At 47.3% G+C, this 22,241-nt stretch overlaps 1 protein-coding gene across 3 annotated transcripts in view; it reads left to right on the top strand.

Moving 5' to 3' along the window:
• The window catches only part of ELP2 (elongator acetyltransferase complex subunit 2), a 109,490-nt gene that overhangs the window by 75,069 nt on the left and 12,180 nt on the right, over positions 1–22,241 (top strand). For all 3 annotated transcript variants that reach the window (XM_059724475.1, XM_006277281.4, XM_019491094.2), the window contains 3 exons: positions 2,622–2,691; positions 12,010–12,105; positions 12,438–12,495. In XM_059724475.1, the coding sequence (XP_059580458.1) occupies positions 2,622–2,691; positions 12,010–12,105; positions 12,438–12,495 (224 nt within the window). The remainder of the gene's footprint in view (positions 1–2,621; positions 2,692–12,009; positions 12,106–12,437; positions 12,496–22,241) is intronic.

The raw sequence follows: 22,241 nt of genomic DNA, 5'->3' as shown, positions 1-22,241 counted from the left end.
CAACTAATTTGATTCTATACATAGAAAATGATAACAAACGTGTAATGTTCCATGAGTAGTATCTAATTAGGGGTGAGTGGGGTCCTTAAATTTGGAATCACCTTGGATTTGGGTAAATATGGTATAAAGAATTTCCCCCACTTTTAGTGCAGGTGCAGAAATATATCTCCAAGTTCTTCATGGACTGTCTGTAGTAAGGACACTTCAGGTTAGATATTAGGAAAAACTCATGAGGAGGGTAAGTAAAGCACTGAGACAGGTTACGCAGAGAGGTGGTGGAATCTTCATCCTTGGAGGTTTTTAAGACCCACCTAGACAAAGCATTGCCTGGAATGATATAGTTAGGGATGGTCCTGCTTTGAGCAAGGGATTGGACTAGATGATATCCTAAGGTCCATTCCAACCCTAATTTTCTATGATTCTGTGAGTGCTTTATATCAGTTTAACTTATGTCACCTGAGAAACAGGGTTAAACCAAAAAAGCCATTCCCTAAATTGGACAATAGTGCCATTCAGTGAGTTATTCTGATTACACTGATAACAGGTGACCCATAAAACTAGTCAAACTTCCTTCACTATTAAATCCCTCTCAGTCTTCTCTTCTCCAGACTAAGTAAACCCAAATCCCTCAGCTTCTCCTCATGTGTCCCAGGCTCCTAACCATTTTTGTTTTCCCTCTGCTAGATTCTTTCTAACTTATCCACCTCCTTTCTGTAGTGGGGGACCCAAAACTGGATATAGTACTCCACGTGAAATGATTATTTCTCCTCTATTGGGCATTGGCGAGGCCAAATCTTGATCTGCTGGCACCTCTCCTGCTAATGCAGCCCAGTATGCTGTTAGCCTTCTTCACAACAAGGGCACACTTTTGACTCATATTCAGCTTGTCCACTGTACCCACAAGTGCTTTTCTACAGAACTGCTGCTTAGCTAGTTGGTCCCCAGCCTGTACCGGTGCGTGGGATTGTTCCATCAAGTGGAGGACTTTGTACTTATCCTCATTGAACTTCATGAGATTTCTTTTGGTTTAATCCTCCAATTTGTTTAGCTTTCTGAATCCTAGCCCTACCCTCTAGCCTGTCTGTTACTTCCCCCGGCTTGGAGTCATCTGCAAACTTGCTGAGGGTGCACTCTATGCCATCTTTCAGGTTGTTGATGGAGACATTGAACAACATGGCACCAGGGCTGACCTCTGGGGTACTTCACTTGGTATTGGCTGCCAGCTAGACATCCAACCATAGACGACTACCCTCTGAGCCTGACAGCCCAGCCAATTTTCTATCCATCTTACAGTCCATTCATCCAACCCATACTTCTTTAGCTTCCTTGCAAGAATGTTGTGGGAAACTCCATACAGCTAGTCATCACATCATAGAAGGCAGTCAGGTTAGTCAGGCATGACTTGCCCTTGATGAATCCATGCTAACTGTTCCTAATCCGCTTCTCTTCCAAGTGCTTAGAAATGGATTCCTTGAGGGCCTGCTCCCTGATTTTTCCAGGGACTGAGGTGAGGCTGTAGTTCCCTGGATCTTCCTTCTTCCCATTCTTAAAGATGGGCTCTATATTTGCCCTTTTCCAATTGTCTGGGAGCCCCCATGATCTCCCTGAATTTTCAAAGGTGATGGCCAGAGGCTCTGCAATCACATCATATCACGTCATGTGCAGTCACATCTTCAATCACATTTTTAGTCATACTGGACTAAAAGTGTACATGCAGGAAGTTTTACCCAGTATTACTATATTGGCTTAAATTTAAACTTCAGGTTATGCTGAAAAAAAACCCTATTCACGTGAGGTTTTACGCTGGCATTTGTGTATTGACTTCCTCATGTTGCTTAATTCACTAAAAATGTACACATGATTAAGGTGTTGTCACCACAGCTAATAAATTAATCCTGCAAAATGATTTTCTTTGTCATTTTTCACAGATGTGCTAGGGATTAATTTACTGATCAGGTACAGAGGCCACTCATACCTTTCCCCCAAAAGTGCTCCAGTGTGACATTCCCCCTCTAGGTTTCTACTTCCCCTCCCATGTCACATATCTGACACAAACTGCCTATCAGCTGAGTATTTTCAGAAAAGTATCATCTTTTTCACGGAAACTACCAGGTATCTACAGTAAATCAGTCTTTTATGTACCAGAGGCTACCAAAAAAATCAGATGTCCTCACTGCTTTCCCTGCCCCACAATCTTTCCTTGCTTCCAGATCTCAAAATTGTTTTCAGCTCTTGTCATCTTGGAAATTTCAATATTCCGTGTTAAATAACTTTTCTATAGTGACGTTACATTGGATTTTCTGCCCTACCAGGACTGGGGATGCATGCTTCACAGCAAACCTGTTGAATTGAGCAGACTTGACTAAATATGCTTTGAGAGGAGGGTCTGAGGCCTGGCAAGGCTTTTAGAGTCTGGCAGAGCAGCTGCTTTAGTTTCTGCTTCCCTGGAGGCATTCTGGATGAGCCAGAAGCATCTGCTACAGTGTGACCCCTCTTCATTCCTCTCCAGTGAAGTCTGTTAGTCATGTGTCCCTTTTTAAAAAGTATTTGCTTTCTACATGACAAATATTGTGTGTGTGTGTAAAAAATAATATATTTGTTTTGTTTGTTTTTTAATCTAGCAAGACACTGACCTTCCAGAAGGTGCAACTGTACCAGCTTTGGGGTTGTCCAATAAAGCCATCTTTCAGGGTAAGGCTTATGTGAAATAATGAGGATACTTTAACATTTCTGGAAATGTATTTCAGTAATTATCCTATCAATGTATATTTTGTTCACTTAATTAAGATGGTTGACAAAAACTGAAGATCACTTGAAACTAGTGTTGGGTATTGAGCATTTCTCCATTTTAGTTAGGCTGGTTTATTTGTGCCTACTGCCATATTATTTCAGAACTTCCCAAGGGTCTCTAATGAAGTGAGCTGTGGCTCACAAAAGCTTATGCATTTTTGTTTCAGTTATTCTATAAGGTACACCTCTACCTTGCGCTCTGCAACAGTAAAAGTGGTGAGGAGCTCCTTACATAGATGATTGGAGAGAGCATCTCTTTTTAGGCTGTGATCTCTGTCTCCTAGTCTGAGACATTTGGGCCTTCTTTTCCTGCAAATTTTGGAGGCATATCAGTTTGTCTTTGGGGCTCATGAGAATGGCCAGTCAGTTAGCCTGTGTTTCCCTGCAGCACAGTGTGGGGATAATCAAAAGAGAAGCAGGTTCCAGCAAGTAACACATTGTTTTGGGGGGGAGGGGGTAAAGGGAAGGGAGGAAGATGTTTGAGGATTATGTTCTCTTCTAAAGAGAAGCCACAGCATGTACATGTATTTGCTCTTCCAGGAGAAAATCTGGAAGTGGATTAACCCTGGCTGTTCCCAGGTTATTTTTCTGCTGGATTGGCCAGTTCCTTTGGGAGAGAGAGCCTGAACATCTATACATCTGTGGCTTGTCCTGGGAAAGCAGCGACTCCCCCAGGAGAAACTGAATGTCTGTACAAAATCATGGTTAGACTGCTTCTAGGCATTGTTTCTAATTATATAATGGATAAGCAAAGGTATATTGTCTCAAGACGCTAAAGTAGGCTAAGACTCTAAAGGAAATCCTCCCTTCCTTCTTTTGGTAGAGGGGTCACTAGGGAGAGTTGTAAATCCCCTATTTAGTCAACTGTTCTTGAAATTCTACGGAGCTTTACAACTAAAGGCCACTAAGTTAACACTGTTCAAGGTAAATGTAGTTTGTTTTTTTCCCTAGAAAAATAAACATAAGCAAACCTACCAGTGAGGGTATCTTTCTAAAATACCCCTAGACAGGAGAAAAGAACCACTTTTGACAGAGATTTTGAAGGGCTAAGTAGAACTATTATACTGGTTGGTAATGTATCTGTTAGTCTGCTTCTGCATACCAATCCAAGTTACTTGATATTAACAGCTTGGCTATGGGGATGCGGTTTTTAAGCCAGATTAGCTACTACTTCACAGCCTTACTCTCGAAACTTCACACTGGCTTTATGGCCTAAGCAAGACTTGGACACAATGCTTCAGCTCGTATGAGTGCAGAAATACAAGTCTAAGGAACCCAGGTATTCCAGCTTGTAACAATTTACAGCTGCAGCAGCCTGTAATGTCCCTAGTGACCAGTCAGTCCTGTGCTGTTCTAGCTGTAAGGGTCTCATCCTTTTGTCTTCGCCAGCCATGCCTTCATGTGCTGGGTTGATCTTAGAATGGGAAACTGCCCAAGCATCCTAGAGTGAGCCTAGTTTTGTCTTTCTGTTAGTAGATCCTGCTGATCTCAATCTATCTCTCTTGCATCAGATGGGCTTTCTTGGCCCATATTTGCCCCTAGGGCACCGGTTGCTTTATGGACTACTCACAGCCTTCAACCTTCCCTACAGACACTCCCATTTCTCTCAGATTTTACTTGATATTGTTTTGTCCCTTGTAGAGAGGTCGTCCTTGAAGCCTTCTCAGCTTCAGCCTCCCGTTTCTCTGCTTGTAAGCCTTCAGCCCTGGCCCACTGATTAGGGCCCTCTTGGTTTCAGCCCTACCAGTTGACAGTATCTCTGGGCCTCTGGCCTTTGTCTCTTGCTCTGGTCTCCTGGCTCAGAATATTCCTTTCTGGGAAGCTGGGTCACTGGCCTCTGCCCTCCTGGACTGATCTTGCCCCTCCTGTGCTACAGGTCCCTGACCCTGGTTTGTGTGCCTTTTGGGCTATAAATTCGCTCCTCTTGTGCTACGGGTCCCTGACTGGTTCTTGCACCTCTTGGGCACTTGTTTTGCCCTTTTCAGGCTGTGGGCTCGTGATCCTGGTTTGCGCTCTGCTCAGGCACTGGATCTGTGACCCTTCTCTTCTAATCTCAATATTTGACCCCCACCTGTTGCTTGGCTCAAGGCAGTTACGTTCCCACCAGGCATGGCTGGGACTTCCACCTCCCCAATAGTCCCAAACCCAAACTGCTGGTCAAAATTCAAACAAAAACCTAAGCACTCTGGCTCTAACAAAACCCCAAGCCAACTGTCTAACAAACTTCTTCCCTCCCCTTGGTTCTGTCCCCCTTTCAGCAAGCATTCAGTGCTGTACTGGTATCCAGGAGCCAGCAGAGCCTCCTACTGCAGCTTTCCATGGGAAGAGCTCTTTACTTTGTAGCTAGAGGGGCCAGATTGCCTGTCTGAACTCAGGCATTGGCTTTGAGTATCCTAAGACCAACTCCATATGGTCATGTGACTCTTCAGGCACTCATAGGAGTTTCCCTTCTGTGCCTGATGACCAGAGATCCTGGTTTTCTCTAGTTAAAAAATGCAAATTCTCTGATAAAAATCAAAGATCTCTGATGAAACCCCCCCAAATCCATGTTTTTCAGCAACTGAAATGAAACACCACTAAATATTTAGGTATTAGTTGACCATAAGGTTTTATTAATATATTGACAATTTTAAAGCAATTTGGAAGCCTATTAATGCCTCAATCAATCATGACAATAAAATACATTCTAAATACATATATATTTTGGCATTTGATTTTGGTTTTATTATAATAGAAAATCAGTGCTCCCCCTGCTCCCTTTGCTTGCCAGGATGCGGGTCCAGCTGTGGCTATCCCCCTTGCTGCTTTGTGATGCTGAGCAGCCCTGATATGCCGGTGCCCTGCTCCTCCCTGTGCTGTTGCCCCTCGCTCCCAAGCCACAGCCCCCACTAGCCCTGCTAGTGCCCCTCACTATCAGCCCATAGCCCCCTGGTCCTGCCAGTGCCCTTTACTCCCGACCCACAGACCCTGGTCCCTGCCCCTCATTCCCAAGCCACAGCCCCCTTCCCCCAGCCCTACTGTTGGCCCTTGCTTCCAAACTGCAGCCATCTACCCCTCAGGTGCCTGTCACTTCCCATCCACAGCCCCCCACTCTGCTGGTGCCCCTCATTCATGACCCACAGCTCCCCGACTCCTCCAGCCCTGCTGGAGGGAGCCCCCAGCTGCCACAGCTATGGGACCAGGGCCAGGGTCTGTAGCTTCCTGCCTGCCCCCAGCAGCGCCCAAGCCCACGGGAGGCAGTAGCTGCTGCAGCTGGAGCAGAGTGCAGAGTCTGGTTTTGCCTACTCCCATCCGTCCCCTCCCCTTGTGGATGACACAGCTGGACCAGAGCCTGTTGGGGTTAGAGAGGGATCAGGGGAGATGTGAGGTTCCTGCTGTGGACTTGGGGCTCCCCACCCTTCTGCCCTCCTCCTGGGGACCTCCATGGCTCAGCAGGTAGGACCTGGCATGTGTGGATAGAGAGGCTCAATGCTTCTGCTTCCAGCAGGAGCCCCACACCAGTCATGCCTCCATGGCAAGGCGCCCCCTGCCCACCCAGTAGCAGTGGTAGCAGCGGCGCAGAGTTGTGCCCCTGTTCCTGCTGGGCGGGCAAGGGGTTCTTTGTCATGGTTGCGTGGCTGGCTGGCATGGGGCTCTCAGCAGCAAAACCAAGCCTCCCTCCCCCATTCTGTGTCCTGCACCGGTTCCCGCTTGCTAGGCTGCAGAGGCACTGGGGGGAAGGCAGCAGGATGGGAAGCCCCGAGCCTGCAGCAGGCAGCCCACATCCACCTCCACCCTGCACACAAATCTTTGGGTGCCATGTTCTCCCCATGCCTCCCTCCCCAGGAATGTGCACAATGGTGTGGAGCCCCTGCCTCTGCCACCCCATGGATGAGCCCCCTGTAGCTCTGTCCCACTCCCCTAGCTGAGCACCATGGCCACACATTTCCACCCTGGCTTGGCAGTGCACCCAGTCCTGCCCCATTCCCTCCCTCACCATGAGGGCCTCCATCTGCCCCCCCATCCCCAAGACTTGCCTACAAGAAACTGTTGTCCACACTGCCTGGCTGCCACATGCACATGTGAGTGCACACGTACACATAATGCCCCCACTTGATTGCCAAACTCCCACTCCCTCCAGCCCTTTACAGGCTGGAACTCTGGCAGCCTGCAAGGGGAAACCTGTTATTTCCTATATATGTTCTCCCTTTAAAATCTGCATTTTTCTCCTTAAAAGGAGAAAATCTGCATTTCTTTATGGTGAATAGAAAACCTGGATCCCTGCTGATGATCCACCTTCTCTCCCTGCTAGGACTCTAGCGGTCTGCAGTCTGTTACTTCTGAGCTGCCTCCCTGCCTGCCTTTGGCACATTTTACTGTTCTACCTCCATTCCCTAGGCGAGTTACCTTCCCAGGGTTAGCTTCTACCTGTGACTCACAGTCTGTCTGTTTGGTGGCAGCCAGTTAATTAGTGCAGGGGCGGGCAACTTTTTTGGGTGGAGGGCCACTTACCAAATTTTGGCAAGCTGTCGAGAACCTCATGGGTAGCCCTGCCTCTTAACAGGTGCTTCCCTCCACCCCCATCGCAATCTTAGGACTGGAAGTCCTGCCCCTAACCTCTGACCTTTGCCACCAGAAGTCCCTCCCCTTGTCCCTGGAAGTACTCCTTTGAGGAAGATGGTTTGCTATCTTAGGGGAATAAAACCAAATGATATACTAAAAATCAAACACCCATAATAATATTTTTTAATTTAATTAAAAAAATTGTCCTGATTTGTGTGCGTTTGTGCTGTATATGTAGAAGTGATCAGAATAGCTCAAAATACAGTCTTACTCTTGTATATTGTGTGGGGTGTGCAGAGGTGTTGGGGGGTGTGGATGGGTGTGTGTGGGGTTTGTGGGGAGCTGTGGGTGGGTGGGTATGGAGGGATTGTGGGGATGTGTGTGTGGGGGGGTACAGTATTTGTGGGGTGTGGGGGGAAGGGTGTGGGGTTTGTAGGAAGGGTTTGAGGGTATGTGGGCGTGCCTCCTGCATGCGCCCCCCTGAGCACCTGCCCCCACCCTGCAACAGCCTGGAGCCCACGCACCCTGCAGCACCTCCCCGCCACTGCCAACAGCGTGCAACCCCAGTGAGCCCCACGCCTGCTCTGCATTGCCCAGCCGCATGCAGCAAAAGTGCCCCCCCCTCGCCACCGCTGGGCAGTTTTTGATGTGGCTGCCTGGAGCATGTGCCATGCTAGGCTGAGGTATGGCTCCTTCACCACTGCCTCTGGGCTGCCCAGTGCGGCAGCAGTGACTCTGTGGAGCAGCTGCAGAGCAGCTCACAAGTGGCGGTGAAGGAGCCACACTGCAGCCTAGGGCAGCCACACCAAAAACTGCTTGACGGTGGTGGTGGAGGGGCACTTTCCCCCATGCCAAGCAGCAGTTTCTGCCCAGCTGTTGCTGCTGCTGCTCAGCTCTGACAGGCATGCCCGGAGCTGGCACAGGGCCCATGCTGAGCAGCGGTGGCGCAGAACAAATTGCAGCTCAGCGTGGGGAAAAAATGGCCCCTGCCCCTCCTGCTGCCAGTACTTCCTGGTGCAGCCACTCAGAGCCCACACGGGGCTGCCTGTGCCTGCTCTGCGTTGCCACCACTGCCCCGCTGGGCAGAGACACAAGACAGTGCTGTGTAGGCTCTGGGCGGCTGCACTAGGAACTCTCAGCCACGGGGAGAGGGAAGGGCCGCTTTCCCGCATGCTAAGCATTTTGTCCCCTGCCGCTGCTGCTCAGCCCAGATGGGCAAGTGTGGGGTGCGCGGGGCTGGGACTGCATGTGCTGGTCCCTGCCTGTAGTGCTGAGGGAAGGGAGACTGGAAGCTAGCAGGCGCGTGGGAGCCAATGACAGCCGAGTGGGAGCATGGAGCCTGCGCTGGTGTCCCAGGGCCAGCTCCAGTGGGGCACAGAGCGGGGCAACAGGAGCGTGGGGTCCTGGCTGGCAGGGGCTCTATGGAACCGGGCCAGCTACCCTCTCTCACTGCTGGCGCAACCCAGCCCGACTCCATAGAACCCTGCCAACCCACGTGCTGTGCTCCTGCCACCACGTTCTGGGCCTTGCTGGCACTGGCACCAGGACACTGGGCAGGCCCCACGCTCCCACATGCCCGCTCGCTTCCACCCGCCCCTGCCACCACTTGCCCACTTTCCTGCCCGCCAGCTGGCTGCTCTGTGCTATGCAGCTCCCAGCCACACGGCTGGGCTGAGGGACTCAGCAGGAGCTGGCCCAGTCTGGCCCCAAAGACTCAGGCGTTTGCCCGTGGTCTTCCCCGCCCCTCCCTTTTTACCTGAATTTCTCACTTTGGCACAGCGAGGCAGGAACAGCCCAATGATCCCAGGTCAGCTGCCTCTGCTAGGCAGGGGCTTCCGGCTGGGGCCATGGGTCTGGAGCCGGGGCTGGGTGGGCCTTGCTGTTCAGGGTCCTGCCATGACTTCCCCTGGGTTCTACTGGCCCTGGCTTCTGTCACTTTTGTAGCTGGGGCAGATAAATATAAATTTTCTAAATTTTTTAGGGGCCCTGTGGGCCAGGTAGAATGGTCTGGTGGGTTGGATCTGGCCCACGAGCCGTATTTTGCCCATCCCTGCATTAGCATGTAGCTTGTTTCCTAGCTGCAAGTCCTCCCTGATTCAGCTTAGCCTGCTACACTTTCCTCTTAACGTGACAGGAACTTTCTGGTTCCTTGTTACACAGCTCTTTTGGATTTCTCTCAGAAAAGCATAAGTTTGGGGCTAAAATATTATCTCCCATCTGTGTTTAAATACTTAGTTTCTGATCGATCACAGATGGTACTGAGGCTCTGTGTTAAGCCTATTTCTTCTGGGAGTCTGCTCATAAAATTTGCTTCTTGGTCAATATAATTTGAGCGAGCATCCTCTCCAGATTATCTGACACGAGATGATGTGTGTCTTACAGTATCTGTTAGGGCCAAGGTAGTTCTTTGTGTGAAAAATGGATTCATAAGCCATAGTTAATTATTTCCCCCCCTCCAAGATGCTCAAAAAATTGGCAAATGAAAGACAGTGATCTTGGTAGCACAGGTTAGATGTAACAAAAGCAGTTAAAATATACCTTTGTAGAATTGATTTAGTTCAGGAAAATATCTTTATTTTCTTTTGTTTTTCAAGTCTGGCCATGAGAACAACCAGTCATAGATTCATAGATGTTAGGGTTGGAAGGGACCTCAATAGATCATTGAGTCAGACCCCCTGCATAGGCAGGAAAGAGTGCTGGGTCTAGATGACCCCAGCTAGATGGTTATCTAACCTCCTCTTGAAGAACCCCAGGGTAGGGGAGAGCACCACCTCCCTTGGGAGCCCGTTCCAGACCTTGGCCACTCGAACTGTGAAGAAGTTCGTCCTAATGTCCAATCTAAATCTGCTGTCTGCTAGCTTGTGGCCATTATTTCTTGTAACCCCCGGGGGCGCCTTGGTGAATAAATACTCACCAATTCCCTTCTGTGCCCCTGTGATGAACTTATAGGCAGCCACAAGGTCGCCTCTCAACCTTCTCTTGTGGAGGCTGAAAAGGTCCAGTTTCTCTAGTCTCTCCTCGTAGGGCTTGGTCTGCAAGCCCTTAACCATACGAGCGGCCCTTCTCTGGACCCTCTCCAGGTTATCCGCATCCCTCTTGAATTGTGGTGCCCAGAATTGCACGCAGTACTCCAACTGCGGTCTGACCAGCTCCTGATAGAGGGGAAGTATCACCTCCTTGGACCTATATCGTGCATCAGCAGATGCATGACGAAAAGTGCCATTGGGTTTTCTGATGGCTTCGTCACACTGCCGACTCATGTTCATCTTGGAGTCCACTAGGACTCCAAGATCCCTTTCCACTTCCGTGCCACCCAGCAGGTCATTCCCTAGGCTGTAGGTGTGCTGGACATTTTTCCTCCCTAGGTGCAGCACTTTGCATTTCTCCTTGTTGAACTGCATTCTGTTGTTTTCTGCCCACTTGTCTAAGCTGTCCAGGTCTGCCTGCAGCTGTTCCCTGCCCTCCGGCGTGTCCACCTCTCCCCATAGCTTTGTGTCATCTGCAAACTTGGACAGAGTACATTTCACTCCCTCGTCCAAGTCGCTGATGAAGACATTAAAGGGTATTGGTCCAAGGACTGAGCCCTGCGGGACCCCACTGCCCACACCCTTCCAGGTCGAAGCCGACCCATCCACCACGACTCTCTGGGTGTGACCCTCCAGCCAATTCGCCACCCAGTCCTTTCATAGTTAGATGGAATAAGTGGTTCTATACATTGAAACATTTTCATATGTAAATAAAATTAATTGTAGATGGGATCGGAAGGAACTTGGCCTATTTCACAGCAATATTTTCAGTGGAAAGGGCAACAGGAGGTATAAAAGAATTCTGTAACACTCGAATGGTCTTCTGGCAACATTATCAATATTTGTTAATCCCTATAGGCTTAACCTTTTTTTTTTTTTTTTTTACCTCACAGAGGCATTATTCACCATGAAGGTATCCCACATACAGGAGGTCTCGGAACATATAAGTGTTGCTGATGTTAAGGAAGGGAGGCAAAATATTCAGAATCAAGAAATGAATACTTCCTTTGAGGCTGACTTCTGAAATCGGCTTTGCCTTAGATGAGATCCGTGGGTAGCTTGCCAGTAGCTCTTTCAGGGTCATGTTAAGGACTGAATTTTGCCTTACTTAGTAATTTGAATGTAGATGCCTAAAGCTGGGTTGAGCACTTGCCAGCTGCTACTGAAGTCAACGAAAAGTAATCGTTATTTGCGGTGCTGAAACCTAGACTGATTATTTAGGTACCACGTATCTTTCAAAATATTCCATACGCCTGTGGCTCAAGGGGAGAAGCCAGCTAGAGATTAGGCCAGCTCCTAGAGATTAATGGCTGAAAGGCCCCCAAGATTTTTGGAAAGTGAGTGTCCTGTTGTCTCGGACTTGGGGGAAGGTCAGTCCACAAATAGAGTAACTGGGTAACAAGTTTTCCATTTCATCCTTTTTGTTTGATTGATGCATTTCCCTTGCCCTCTTTTATTAGATGCATATTAAATGTGTGTTTGTGTTTTATAGTTAACCACTAGTTCACAACTCCCTTATTACCATATTTTTGGAAATAGAGAAAACTTAATCCAAGGAATTTCTGTTCTAAAACTACAAGGTTCTCCAAGTGACAGTTTCTTGTTGTCAAGTATGCTCTCACTCACTGAATTAAATTCCTATTTTGAATAGGAGACATAGCAGCTCAACCAGCTGAGGACAAGGACAAATTTAATAGCATTTCTGATCAGTATCCTGAGATTTACTTTCAACCCTTGATCCTTACAGGTATGCAGTTCAAATATTATATTTTGAATGAGAAGTGGTTTTCAACCTTTTTTCATTTGTGGACCCCTAAATGATTTAGAATGGAGGTGCAAACTCCTTTGGAAGTTTCAAATTGAGGTGTGGACCCTTCTGAATTGTAAGTGTGAGTATTCCCATACTTTTGATTGATCCAAGTTATCTATCTCCTTAGATATAGTCTCTGGACCCCCAGGTGTCTGTAGACTATTTCCAAAAATACCACAGGTTGAAAGCCACTGAGTTAGAGTATAATGTTGAAAGAGCTTAGCTGGCCAAAAAATTCATAACTAAACCAAACAAATTATATCTTGTAGAACCTCCCACAGAAGATCACTTGTTGCAGAATACATTATGGCCTGAAGTTCAAAAGCTGTAAGTTGTTTTGTTATATCATATGTGATTATAGAAATTTTACAGGATGTCTTGGAAGCCTTTGTAATTCAATTTTTTAGTCTTGCACACAGTGTTGCAAAGTACCCATTATAACTCTTTTCTGTTTTTCCTGCTAGTTGATTTTTTCATTTACATATGTGTATATATATGTATTGGGGCTGTCAGATGATTAAAAATAATCACAGTTAATCATGAGGTTAAACATAGTTGAGATTAATTGCAATTTTAATTGCACCGTTGAACAATAATAAAATCCCATTTTTATACATATTTTTGGATTTTTTTCCTACATTTTCAGATAAATTGTTGTCAGGTACAACACAGAATATAAACTGTACAGTACCCACAGACACCTGGCCCTGTCAGTGCTTCTCACTTCTGATCAACAGTCCCTTATCCCCACAGGCTCTGCCAGTGCCCCTCGCTCCCAACCTACAGCCCCCCCCCATCCCCGCTGCTGCCCATCACTCCTGATCTGCAGCCCCCTGGCACTGTCAGTGCCCTGCACTCCCCACCCAAGGTCCCTTGCCCCCCCCCCAGGCTATGCTGGTACCCCTCAATCCCAATCCACAGCCCCCTATCCCTGCTGTTTCCCCTCACCCCAAAATTTGGCCCACATATAGCTCCCGGAGTTCGGCTTCTATGGGAGTTTCAGTGAGGGTGACCTCGGCTGAGGGAGGGAGATAGAAGAGGGTGGGCAAGGTAGGGCACTTACCCCAGGTGTCCATAGCACACAGGTGGTGGGGAAGCCTGGTGGGGGCAGGTGGTGGCGCCAGCCTGAAGCTGTTGCTGGGTGTGGGGGAAATGTGGCCCCTTCCCCTCTCCGCTGCTGGGTCTTTCCTGCTTCAGCTGCCCAGAACCCGTGTCTGGGCTGCCCTGTGGCTCCTCTGCAGTGCTAGCATTGCCCCGCTGAGCAGCCTAGAGGTGGCGGTAACAGCAGCAAAGAGGTGCCACAGGGCAGCCTGGGCACAGGCTCCAAAACACGTGTGATTAACGAATTAAAAAAAATGAATGCATGAATTGGTATTGGTTGTGTTAATCGTACACCTTAACGCAGATTCATTGACAGCCCTAATGTTGGGGGGGGGGAGTGCGCGTGCATATGACTTTTCATCAGTCCCATGTAGTGCTGCTTTTCATATAGGTTCCCTATTAAAGTTCTTTTTACTATATATAGTTTTTCATATATAAAGCTTTTCATTTTATCATATAAATACATGGTGCCTAAATAGATGATGAAAAGCTAGATATGAATGTATATTTGATGAAAGTCATATATGATAAATATATGAGGATTTGCGTGTGTGGGTGCTGACAGACGTGAAGCTCCCCCCAGTCTAACTTATGGCACTTTACAGAAAGCGCCATGAGTTAGAACAGCACCCACCCCTTGACCCAGCAGATGTTCACTGTTTGGTGGAAGGACTGAGCTCCGCTTTGGAGCTGATCCAGCGGAGGAGCTGCCTGCCTGCAGCCTCTCTCCCCTAGCCCTGTACCTCCTCCCCAAGCACTCCCCCAGTTCTGGTGCTGTCTACAGGAAGGGAGGGGAGATGGAGGGGGAGCATGCTGCAGGGGAAGAAGACAGGCCTTGGGGACAGAGGCTGCAGGCAGGCAGCTCCTCTTGTTGGATTGGCTTCAAAGTGGAGCTCAGTCCCCCCCACCAAATAATGACCATCTGTCAGGCCAGGTGTGTGTGTGTGGGGGGGGGTCACTAACTCATGCTGCTTTCTGTAAAGCACCATAAATTAGAGCAGGGAGCTGCATGTCTGTCAGCACCCGCCCCCCCCCCCCCCCACACATACACACACACACACCCCATCATCATATATTTATCATATATGATTTTCATCAAATATAGCTAGGTAGCTGGCTAGATGGATAAGAAACTTAAATAGGGGTGTCATGGCGGGGTCCTACAGGAGGGCCGTGATCTCCTTAAGGCCCCCTCTCCGTGTCTAGTTGGCCCAAGGGCACCCTCTGTTTCTCGCCCGCCACGTCTTTGATGGTTTAAATTGTTTGGGAGGCTGCCTTACGCCCTGTGACACTTCTCTATATTTATTCGGACCCCTTGATTTCCTGGACTCCTTGTGGGTCTCACTGTATGATGGGTGCTTTAGGGGCACCCTAGCCTTGGGGGCTGTGCGTGGCTCCAACCACCCCTGATACCACACCCCAAGCCTCGCAGATGGAATTGACTTTGGACTGTCACTCTCGCTCTACATACACTCCCGCCCCCTTCTCTGAGGCCTTCTCAAGTGCTGCCCCCTTCTCTGGGGCTTGCCAGGCCCGCACTGGGCTTCTCAGTATAACAGCCCCCTCTCTGGGCTCGCCACGCCCACACTGGGCTTCTCAATGAGGCACCCCCCTCTCCAGGGCTCGCCGTGCCCAACTTGGGCTTTCCAATAATATCGCCCCCTTTCTGGGACTCGCCACGCCCACACTGGGGCTTCTCAATCGTGCCCCCTCTCTGGGGCTCGTCACACCCGCACTGGGCTTCTCAAAACGCCCCTCTCTGGGGCTGGGGTCTAAGCACCCCGTAAGCTGCACCTTCCTGGGCGCCGGGGTCCTCACACTCCACTGTGAGGCCCCTTTAAGGATACTGCGCCCTCACTGGCGCCGGGGTCCCCACGCCACTGTGGGTTCCCCCTGAGTACGCTGCACCCTCACTGGCGCTGGGGCCCCCACACCACTGTGGGTTCCTATGAGTATACTGCGTCCACTCTGGTGCTGGGGTCCTCACACTTCGTTGTGAGGCCCCAATGAGGCCTCCTCCAACCCCTTATAGCCTCACCCAAACCACCGGTGTAATAAACAACAAAATACTACAGAAACTCGAGCCTCCTGGCTATAACATAATGTAAAGCTGCCTGGCTAAACCACATTGCACAAACGCCCTAGAGCTGCCATCTATAACTCTGCTCAAGCAGTACCTGCAGGTCTCGCTGTTTCTCGCATCCCTACTCCAGGAGCTTCTGTCTCTCTGACTGCTGGCAGGGAACTGCTAGCCTGGCCTCAGTGCTGGGCTTTATAAGAGCCAGCCTCTGCCTCCTACAGGCAGCTGACCGCTGGCAGGTGTGGGTCATTTGCTCCCTCCAATTGCCCTGGCAACCCACAGGTGGGTTCCTATTCCCTGCTAGGGCTCCCTATGCACTGCCAGAGCTTTTCCTCTGGCAGTTTCTGCCCTCTAGGAGCAGGGCACCTCAGTGCTCTGCGACAAGGGGATATGTGTGAAAAGCAGCACTACATAAATGGGACTGATGCCTCTAAGTAAAATATTTCTAAAGTACTTTTTGGCATGTGCTGATTCTGAGCACAGGACCAGTAATTATGATTGACAGAGCTCAGTTAATCAAGTTGTACTACCCTGCGTGATACCCCAAGAAGTGTTTGTTCTTCAGATGATGGTCTGATGTGGATTCCTGCATTCCCCCATACTTTCGCTTCTAAGGGTCAGCAGTTTTCTTAGAGTTACCAGTAGCAAATTTTCATACCCTTTGTCAGCTCAGCTGTCTGGTCTGTTTGTGATATGGCTAAAGCCTTTCTTCTATTCATTCCCCATCCTTTTTTTGTATCCAGTTTGGTGTCCAGAGTGAAAATCCAAAGGTATAGCTGGGAGGCTCCTATTTCCATATGTAGCCTTACACAGACTTCTAGTCAAGTCACAATCTAGCCCTGTAGTACAGTGGTGTATTGCTATCTGTATTATAGGAGGTGGGTTTGGGACTTATGCTAGATGCTGTACAGAAAAGTAAATGAAACTTGTAGGACTATAATAATGCAACAGATGGATAAAATAGAGAAAACGGGATGCAGAGGGATGAAATAACTTAGGTAATGGTAAAACAAATGTAAAATAAATGGTTGCCTTATTTTGCCACTTTTTTATATGTTGGACACTAACATAGGTAAGTTGTCACCAAAGGTTGTCACCTTATTTGTTGTGATGGATGATTGTCATTGCTTTGTCTTTAAAATCTCTTTTTAGACATTGTTCTTCAATGTTTTGTCCCTTTCTCATGAGATTTGGCTTGGAATGTCCATCTTTAAGCATCAACATGAGATGAATTGTATACACAGTTCATAACCCATGTATCTTGTCAGGATCAGTAAAATCTCAGTGACAAAACAGAGTTCGAGTAGAAAAGCTTGGTTATTGTATTCCCATCCATTCCCCCTCAAGACGTGTTTTCCTACTACATACAGAAACAGAAAACTTATTTTAGATATAAGTAATCTTATTTGTAAAGCCATTGTACTTATTGGACAGTATTATAGCTCCTGACTCTCAACCCTGTAGCAGAAAGAGAGGTGGAACTCCTAACTGTTAAAAGATGTACATTTTTTTTTATTCTCAAGGACAGTGCTTCAGTCAGAAATGTGATGGATGTAGATCTCTTATTTCTGATCACATCTGTCCGTGGAGCTTAACCTCACTGCCTTTTGATTTTTCCATTCAGTAATTTTGTGAGCGTGGACAGCACCTTTTTCCTACTGTGTCTCTTTCCCACCTTCAAGGTACCACACTTTTGGAGGGAGAATGGGCCTTTGGTAACTTCTGGAATGCTGTTTCCAAGTGTTTCTTCTCTTTAGAGGGATTGCTTGTGATTTTCTTCAATCTGTTAATGTTCAAACCTACTTATAGAGTGGAGGGGAAAGAGGTGTAGATTTTTTTAGGTTTTTTGTGGAGAATTAGATTATATCATGATTGACCATTAGTATTTCTAGAATAATACAGAGGCAGTTAAAGGGTGCGGGGAGAAGTCCAGCCATATATTTAGGAATTTCTGTAGTCCATGTAATTTAAAAAAAAACCATTTAACTAGATTATGTTGTGGGAGCTTGTGAGCAGTTGACATAGTCATTCAATTGAATTCTTTCTCTTGCTAGAGATTCTGAATTAGATTTTTTAATAGCAGGTAATTTGATAAATGGGCAGTAAGATGTAAAATATTCTTGGTTTTCAGTTATATTACTCAACAGTAATCTTGAATGAAACAACAGATGAAATTGCATAATGTAGCTTTCATGTTGCCATAGAAGCAAGAAAACAGGGCTAGGAACTGTCTTGCTAAAAATAGCTTATTTGGTAACCACATTTCTGTAGATTAATCAGATTGTAACGTCAGTACCAAATTTTGAAGAATTAATGTTGCTTTTTGATAAATATTTAGTTGATTAAAGCTAGGGTAAAGAATCCAATTAAGTGGTTATATTATTTAATACCTTCTATATAAAGAACATGATTTATGTAAACATTTATGTTGATTCTGTTGGAAAATGCCAATATAAATTTAACACGCTGAAAATTTGCAATTGAAACCAAAACAAGTACACCAGTATTTTTTTATATAGTTTATACATTTGCCAGTTTGAATGTTCATTAAAATACTACACACTAATTTCAGTTGAATGATTGCTAGCACCTTTTTACATGCGTACAAAAGTTTTGTGTATTACACAGTAACAAGACAAGCTGATTTTTGTGCTTGCCTTTGTGAATATGTGGCTTGTTATATCACTTTCAATTTAATGAGTTGTTCAACACAGTCTACTTTTCATCTCACAAGAAGGTGTTTTGCACTCAGAATTACAAAGCGAGGCTCAGATTGTAAAGAAAAATATCTAAGGTTAGGTACAGACATTTAAAAAGCCCAAGTGGTGTAGTTTAGATTGGTAGCAAACAGAACATGCAGTCGCTTTTTGGTTGGGGGAGCAAATCTTAGACTAGGTTCTGCCATTTTTAAACCAGTTTGTGTGTGCTGAATTTCTGTTCTGTTATAGGTGTAGACTCATTTCTGATCACTTATATTGGTAAAAGTGTAAACACTTCAGCCAGGTACAGACATTACATCTACAAACTAAGCCCAACTTTTGAAATGCTGCCAAGAATATATCTCATTTGAACATATGCACTTCTGTACTATTTGGGATCCTTGAGTGTCAGCTTTATTGGGGGGAAAAAAAGTGATGGTAGGGTAGGCATCACTTGCTTATGGCCAAACAACATATTCAAAATCCAATTAAGATGAACTGACAGACTTATATTTCTGTGAGCTCCTTGGTTCAGACATATCTGCAGATAAGAATTCACAGGGCTTTATTTGCAACTGTAACAGCTAAAAACATCCTGTAAAATAAAAACGTATATTCTCAAAGTGCCAACTGCACAAGTATGCCTGTTTTTTTTCCCTCCTCCTCCCTGCTCTTGCAGGTCTTTGAAGTTCAGGTCCTACTTGTAGGTTTCTGAAGAATGGGGGTTACATTAGCTTTTTCCTATCAAGAGTTAGGTTAAGAGAGGGTTGATGATTATACTCAGTGGCATATAGATTTACATACTTTAGTCATGCTTTATGATTATTTAAAAAAAAATTCTTTCTGTTTTTTTCCAGTGACAATTCTATCATGATGACTTGCTCTTTAAAACAGGGTTATCAAAATTATTCTTTAAGTAATGCCACTGACAAGAGCCTACTACCTGAGATTAGTTCAGTTTTAAAAGGAGAAATAAATAGAAAAAGAGGTTAAGAGATACTAAAACAAAAGCAGTCCTTTTTAGAAAATGGGAAAACTGCAAAATGTATTAGGTATCTAAACTTTATGGCTTGCATGGGATTTTGGATATGTCTTATTTGCATAAACTATACAGCCCATATTAAAGCTAGAAAGAATTTGAGGGTGACATTATGCACAAGCCGCAAAATGTTTTAAAGGTGATCTCATATTTTGGTTTATGTGCATAAATGGCACATACACAGCTGTGCAAGTTCAGTTTTTGGCACTTACACACTATTTGGGATTCTCTTTCATTAGGGTGGGGGTGGGACCCTTCTGACTTTCAGCCCTCTATCCTAGAGGTTGGGGCCCTTGCCCAGGGAGCAGGAGGGGCAACCTCCATCTCCTTCCCAGCAGAGTACTCTAACCACCAGGCCATAGGCTTGGCATTTCCTAGGTGCTTCTCCAGGCTACCTCTTAAAAGGTGATCCACTGTATCTTGCATTTAATAATCATAGGATAAAATAGATGAACAGTACTGTGAAAGTTTCTGCCCACTAGGAGCTATGGCCTAGGTTGGAACTAGGTCTCCCTTCCTTCCAAGATACTACATATCCCCTTTGTTTGTTTCTTTGTTTGTTTTTTCTTCCTCCTAAACACATCTATATCCTTTCCTTGGCTGGGCAATGTGCCATCTGGAAAAGGAGGGCTGGAGAAGGGTCTACGTCAGGGGTAGGCAAAATGGTGGATCCAGCCAGCAGCTGGATTCCATTTCCCAGCAGCCCGTCCATGAAGACCCAGGGAGCAGCGGGGTCATGACAGCACAATCTCCATGGCATGTGGTTGGGCAGGTTGCTGCGCTGGGCCTGGGATCTTGCAGCGGTGACAGCGTGGGGCTGGAGCTGAGGCAGACTTGTGATCCACTCTTTGCTTGGGGTTGCCAACTCTGACTGAAGCTACTCTGGGAGATTTTTTCCAACATGACTTAATGTCATTAATAGGGGTGCACCAATAGAGATTTTTGGGGGGCTGATGCCGATGGCTGAAGGAGCGTGGGGTGCAGATTGAGGCCCCCATGGTGAGGGAGGGAGTAGGTCTGGTGCAGGGGCAGGCACTGCACATCATGGCTCGTTCGGGGGGTGCAGGAGGGGCAGCCTGTGCCCCTAGACACACCCCAGGAGGGCATGGGCAGCATGTGCCCTTGGATCTGTGAACAGGGCAAGGGCAGGCTGCTGCTGTGGGCTGGGGTTGGGGCTGGAGGTGGCGCTGCGCTCTTCCCGGCAGAGGGGCTGGGATGGGGCTGTGCTCAGGGCGGGGGTGACAGTGCTGTGAGGGGGCTACGGGGTGGGCAGCAGCCACCCCAAAATTCACCATAGCCCTCCTCCCAGTGCTGCTGTCACCCGTCCCATGAGCAGCCCTGGCCCAGATCCCCTGCCGGGAAAAGATTCCCAGCCCCAGCCTGCAGCGGGAGCCTGCCATCACCCTGCGTACAGATCTGGGGCCACTTGCCCCCTGGGGTGCACGCAGCATTGGCAGCTACCCCCTACCCTATGCCCTGCCCTGGCTGTGCAGTGCCTGCCCTTGCCCCAGACCCACTCCGTCTCATCACGGGGACCTCGATCTGTGTGTACCCCCCCCCCCCCCATGCCCCTTCCCTCACAACAGACTTACTAGCCAGACCTGACTGTACTCCTGGGCACTTGTGTGTTGCACTGAGGCTGTGCACATGCACAGAGCATTTATTGATGACATCATCAGCCATATCAGCCAAAAAGCTGTTTGCCAGTACAGTCAGTTTTCCTTATTTCGGTGCCAATCCGATATGGGACCGATGTATTGGTGCACTTCTAGTCATTAATTGTACTGTTCAGCCCGTTCACAATATCAATTTCCCAGATTGCTTTCAGTAGTCACTGGGAGATCTTTGCTGATTTTAGTAGACTCTCCGCCAATTCAGGAGGGTTGGCAACCCTATCTCTGCATGCTCCTGCCTGCAGAAACTGTGCTCATTGCAGGGGCGTGTGGGCAGCGGATTGCAGCTCTGCCCTGGCCCCGGCCCCCATCAAGATCCTGGGGTCTGTCCAGTCCCACCCGCCCATCTCGCTTCCGGCTGTGTCCCCGTCCCGGCCCCGCACCCTGCATGCATGGGTCCCACCCCAGTGGTGGGTGGGATGTGGATGGTCCTGCCCAGGCAGCAGGGCTGGTGGCAGGCAGAAGGAGCTGTTGCTGCAGGGGCTGCTGGGCAGTAATAGGCCAGTCTGGTCCACAGGCCAGACTTTGCCCACCCCTGATGTAGGTAATGCCTAGAATATGACCTTGTAGTTAGAGTTCTCTGCTGGGAGGCAGGAGATGGAGGTTTAAATGCTTCTGAGGGAGGCCTAAAACCTGCATCTCCTGTCTCCTGGGTAAGTTCCCTAACCACTAAGCTGTTGAGCTAAAAGGAGAGAAGATGCTTCTTTCCCACAACATGATTTCTCTGTGCTTAAAATGTTGGGACTTGCATGGACATAAGGCCAGGTTCAGTGGGTTCCATATAAACACTTTTGTGACCTCTGTGACTTAAAAACAAAAGAGTAGAGATATTTACATGAGTGTTACTGGCCCCAGTCCTTAAAAGCATTTAAGTGTACTAATCTTTCAGTGAGTTGCATCTGGGGTTCAGGCACATGTTTATAACTTATTTTTAATGGGAAAGCTTTTCTAATTGAAATATCAGGTAAGATATGGCTAATCTTATTTATTTTTTTAAGTTTTTGAATTCTCTTTTGAGCAGTTGTCCATATACAGTGTCAATTTTGGGAATGCTCAGCTCCTGGCCTTGGGAGACTTTTTACTTGACTTATTTATTTAAATGTTCCCATTGGTACCTGTAGAATGAAGCCCAGCTCCTTTTCTGGTATGCCTTCAGTGTTGAAGGAATAAAGGGTGCTGCACATTTCCCACTTCAGTTCCTCTTAACCACCAGGCAGGAAACAAGCATTTGGGTATTTTCTTATTCAAAGCCTGGCTACCCTTTGTTTGTTTTGCAGTTTTTATATTTATTTTCTTTTATTCCTCCAACCTTAACTTCAGAATTAAGGGCCCCCTTCTTTTGGAGGGTTGTGGGTTTGGCTTTCTTGTGTCCACTCTCCTTCCCAGTTTTGTTCCTGACATTATTTCTGTACCGTGCAGCACCACTATCTTTGTTCCTCAACTTTGTTTGGGACCAGGGCCATCCAGGTTACATATTGACA

Source organism: Alligator mississippiensis, chromosome 3 (genome assembly GCF_030867095.1).
Source record: "Alligator mississippiensis isolate rAllMis1 chromosome 3, rAllMis1, whole genome shotgun sequence".
Lineage (NCBI taxonomy): Eukaryota > Metazoa > Chordata > Crocodylia > Alligatoridae > Alligator > Alligator mississippiensis.
This window is presented reverse-complemented; position numbering and strand designations above follow the sequence as displayed.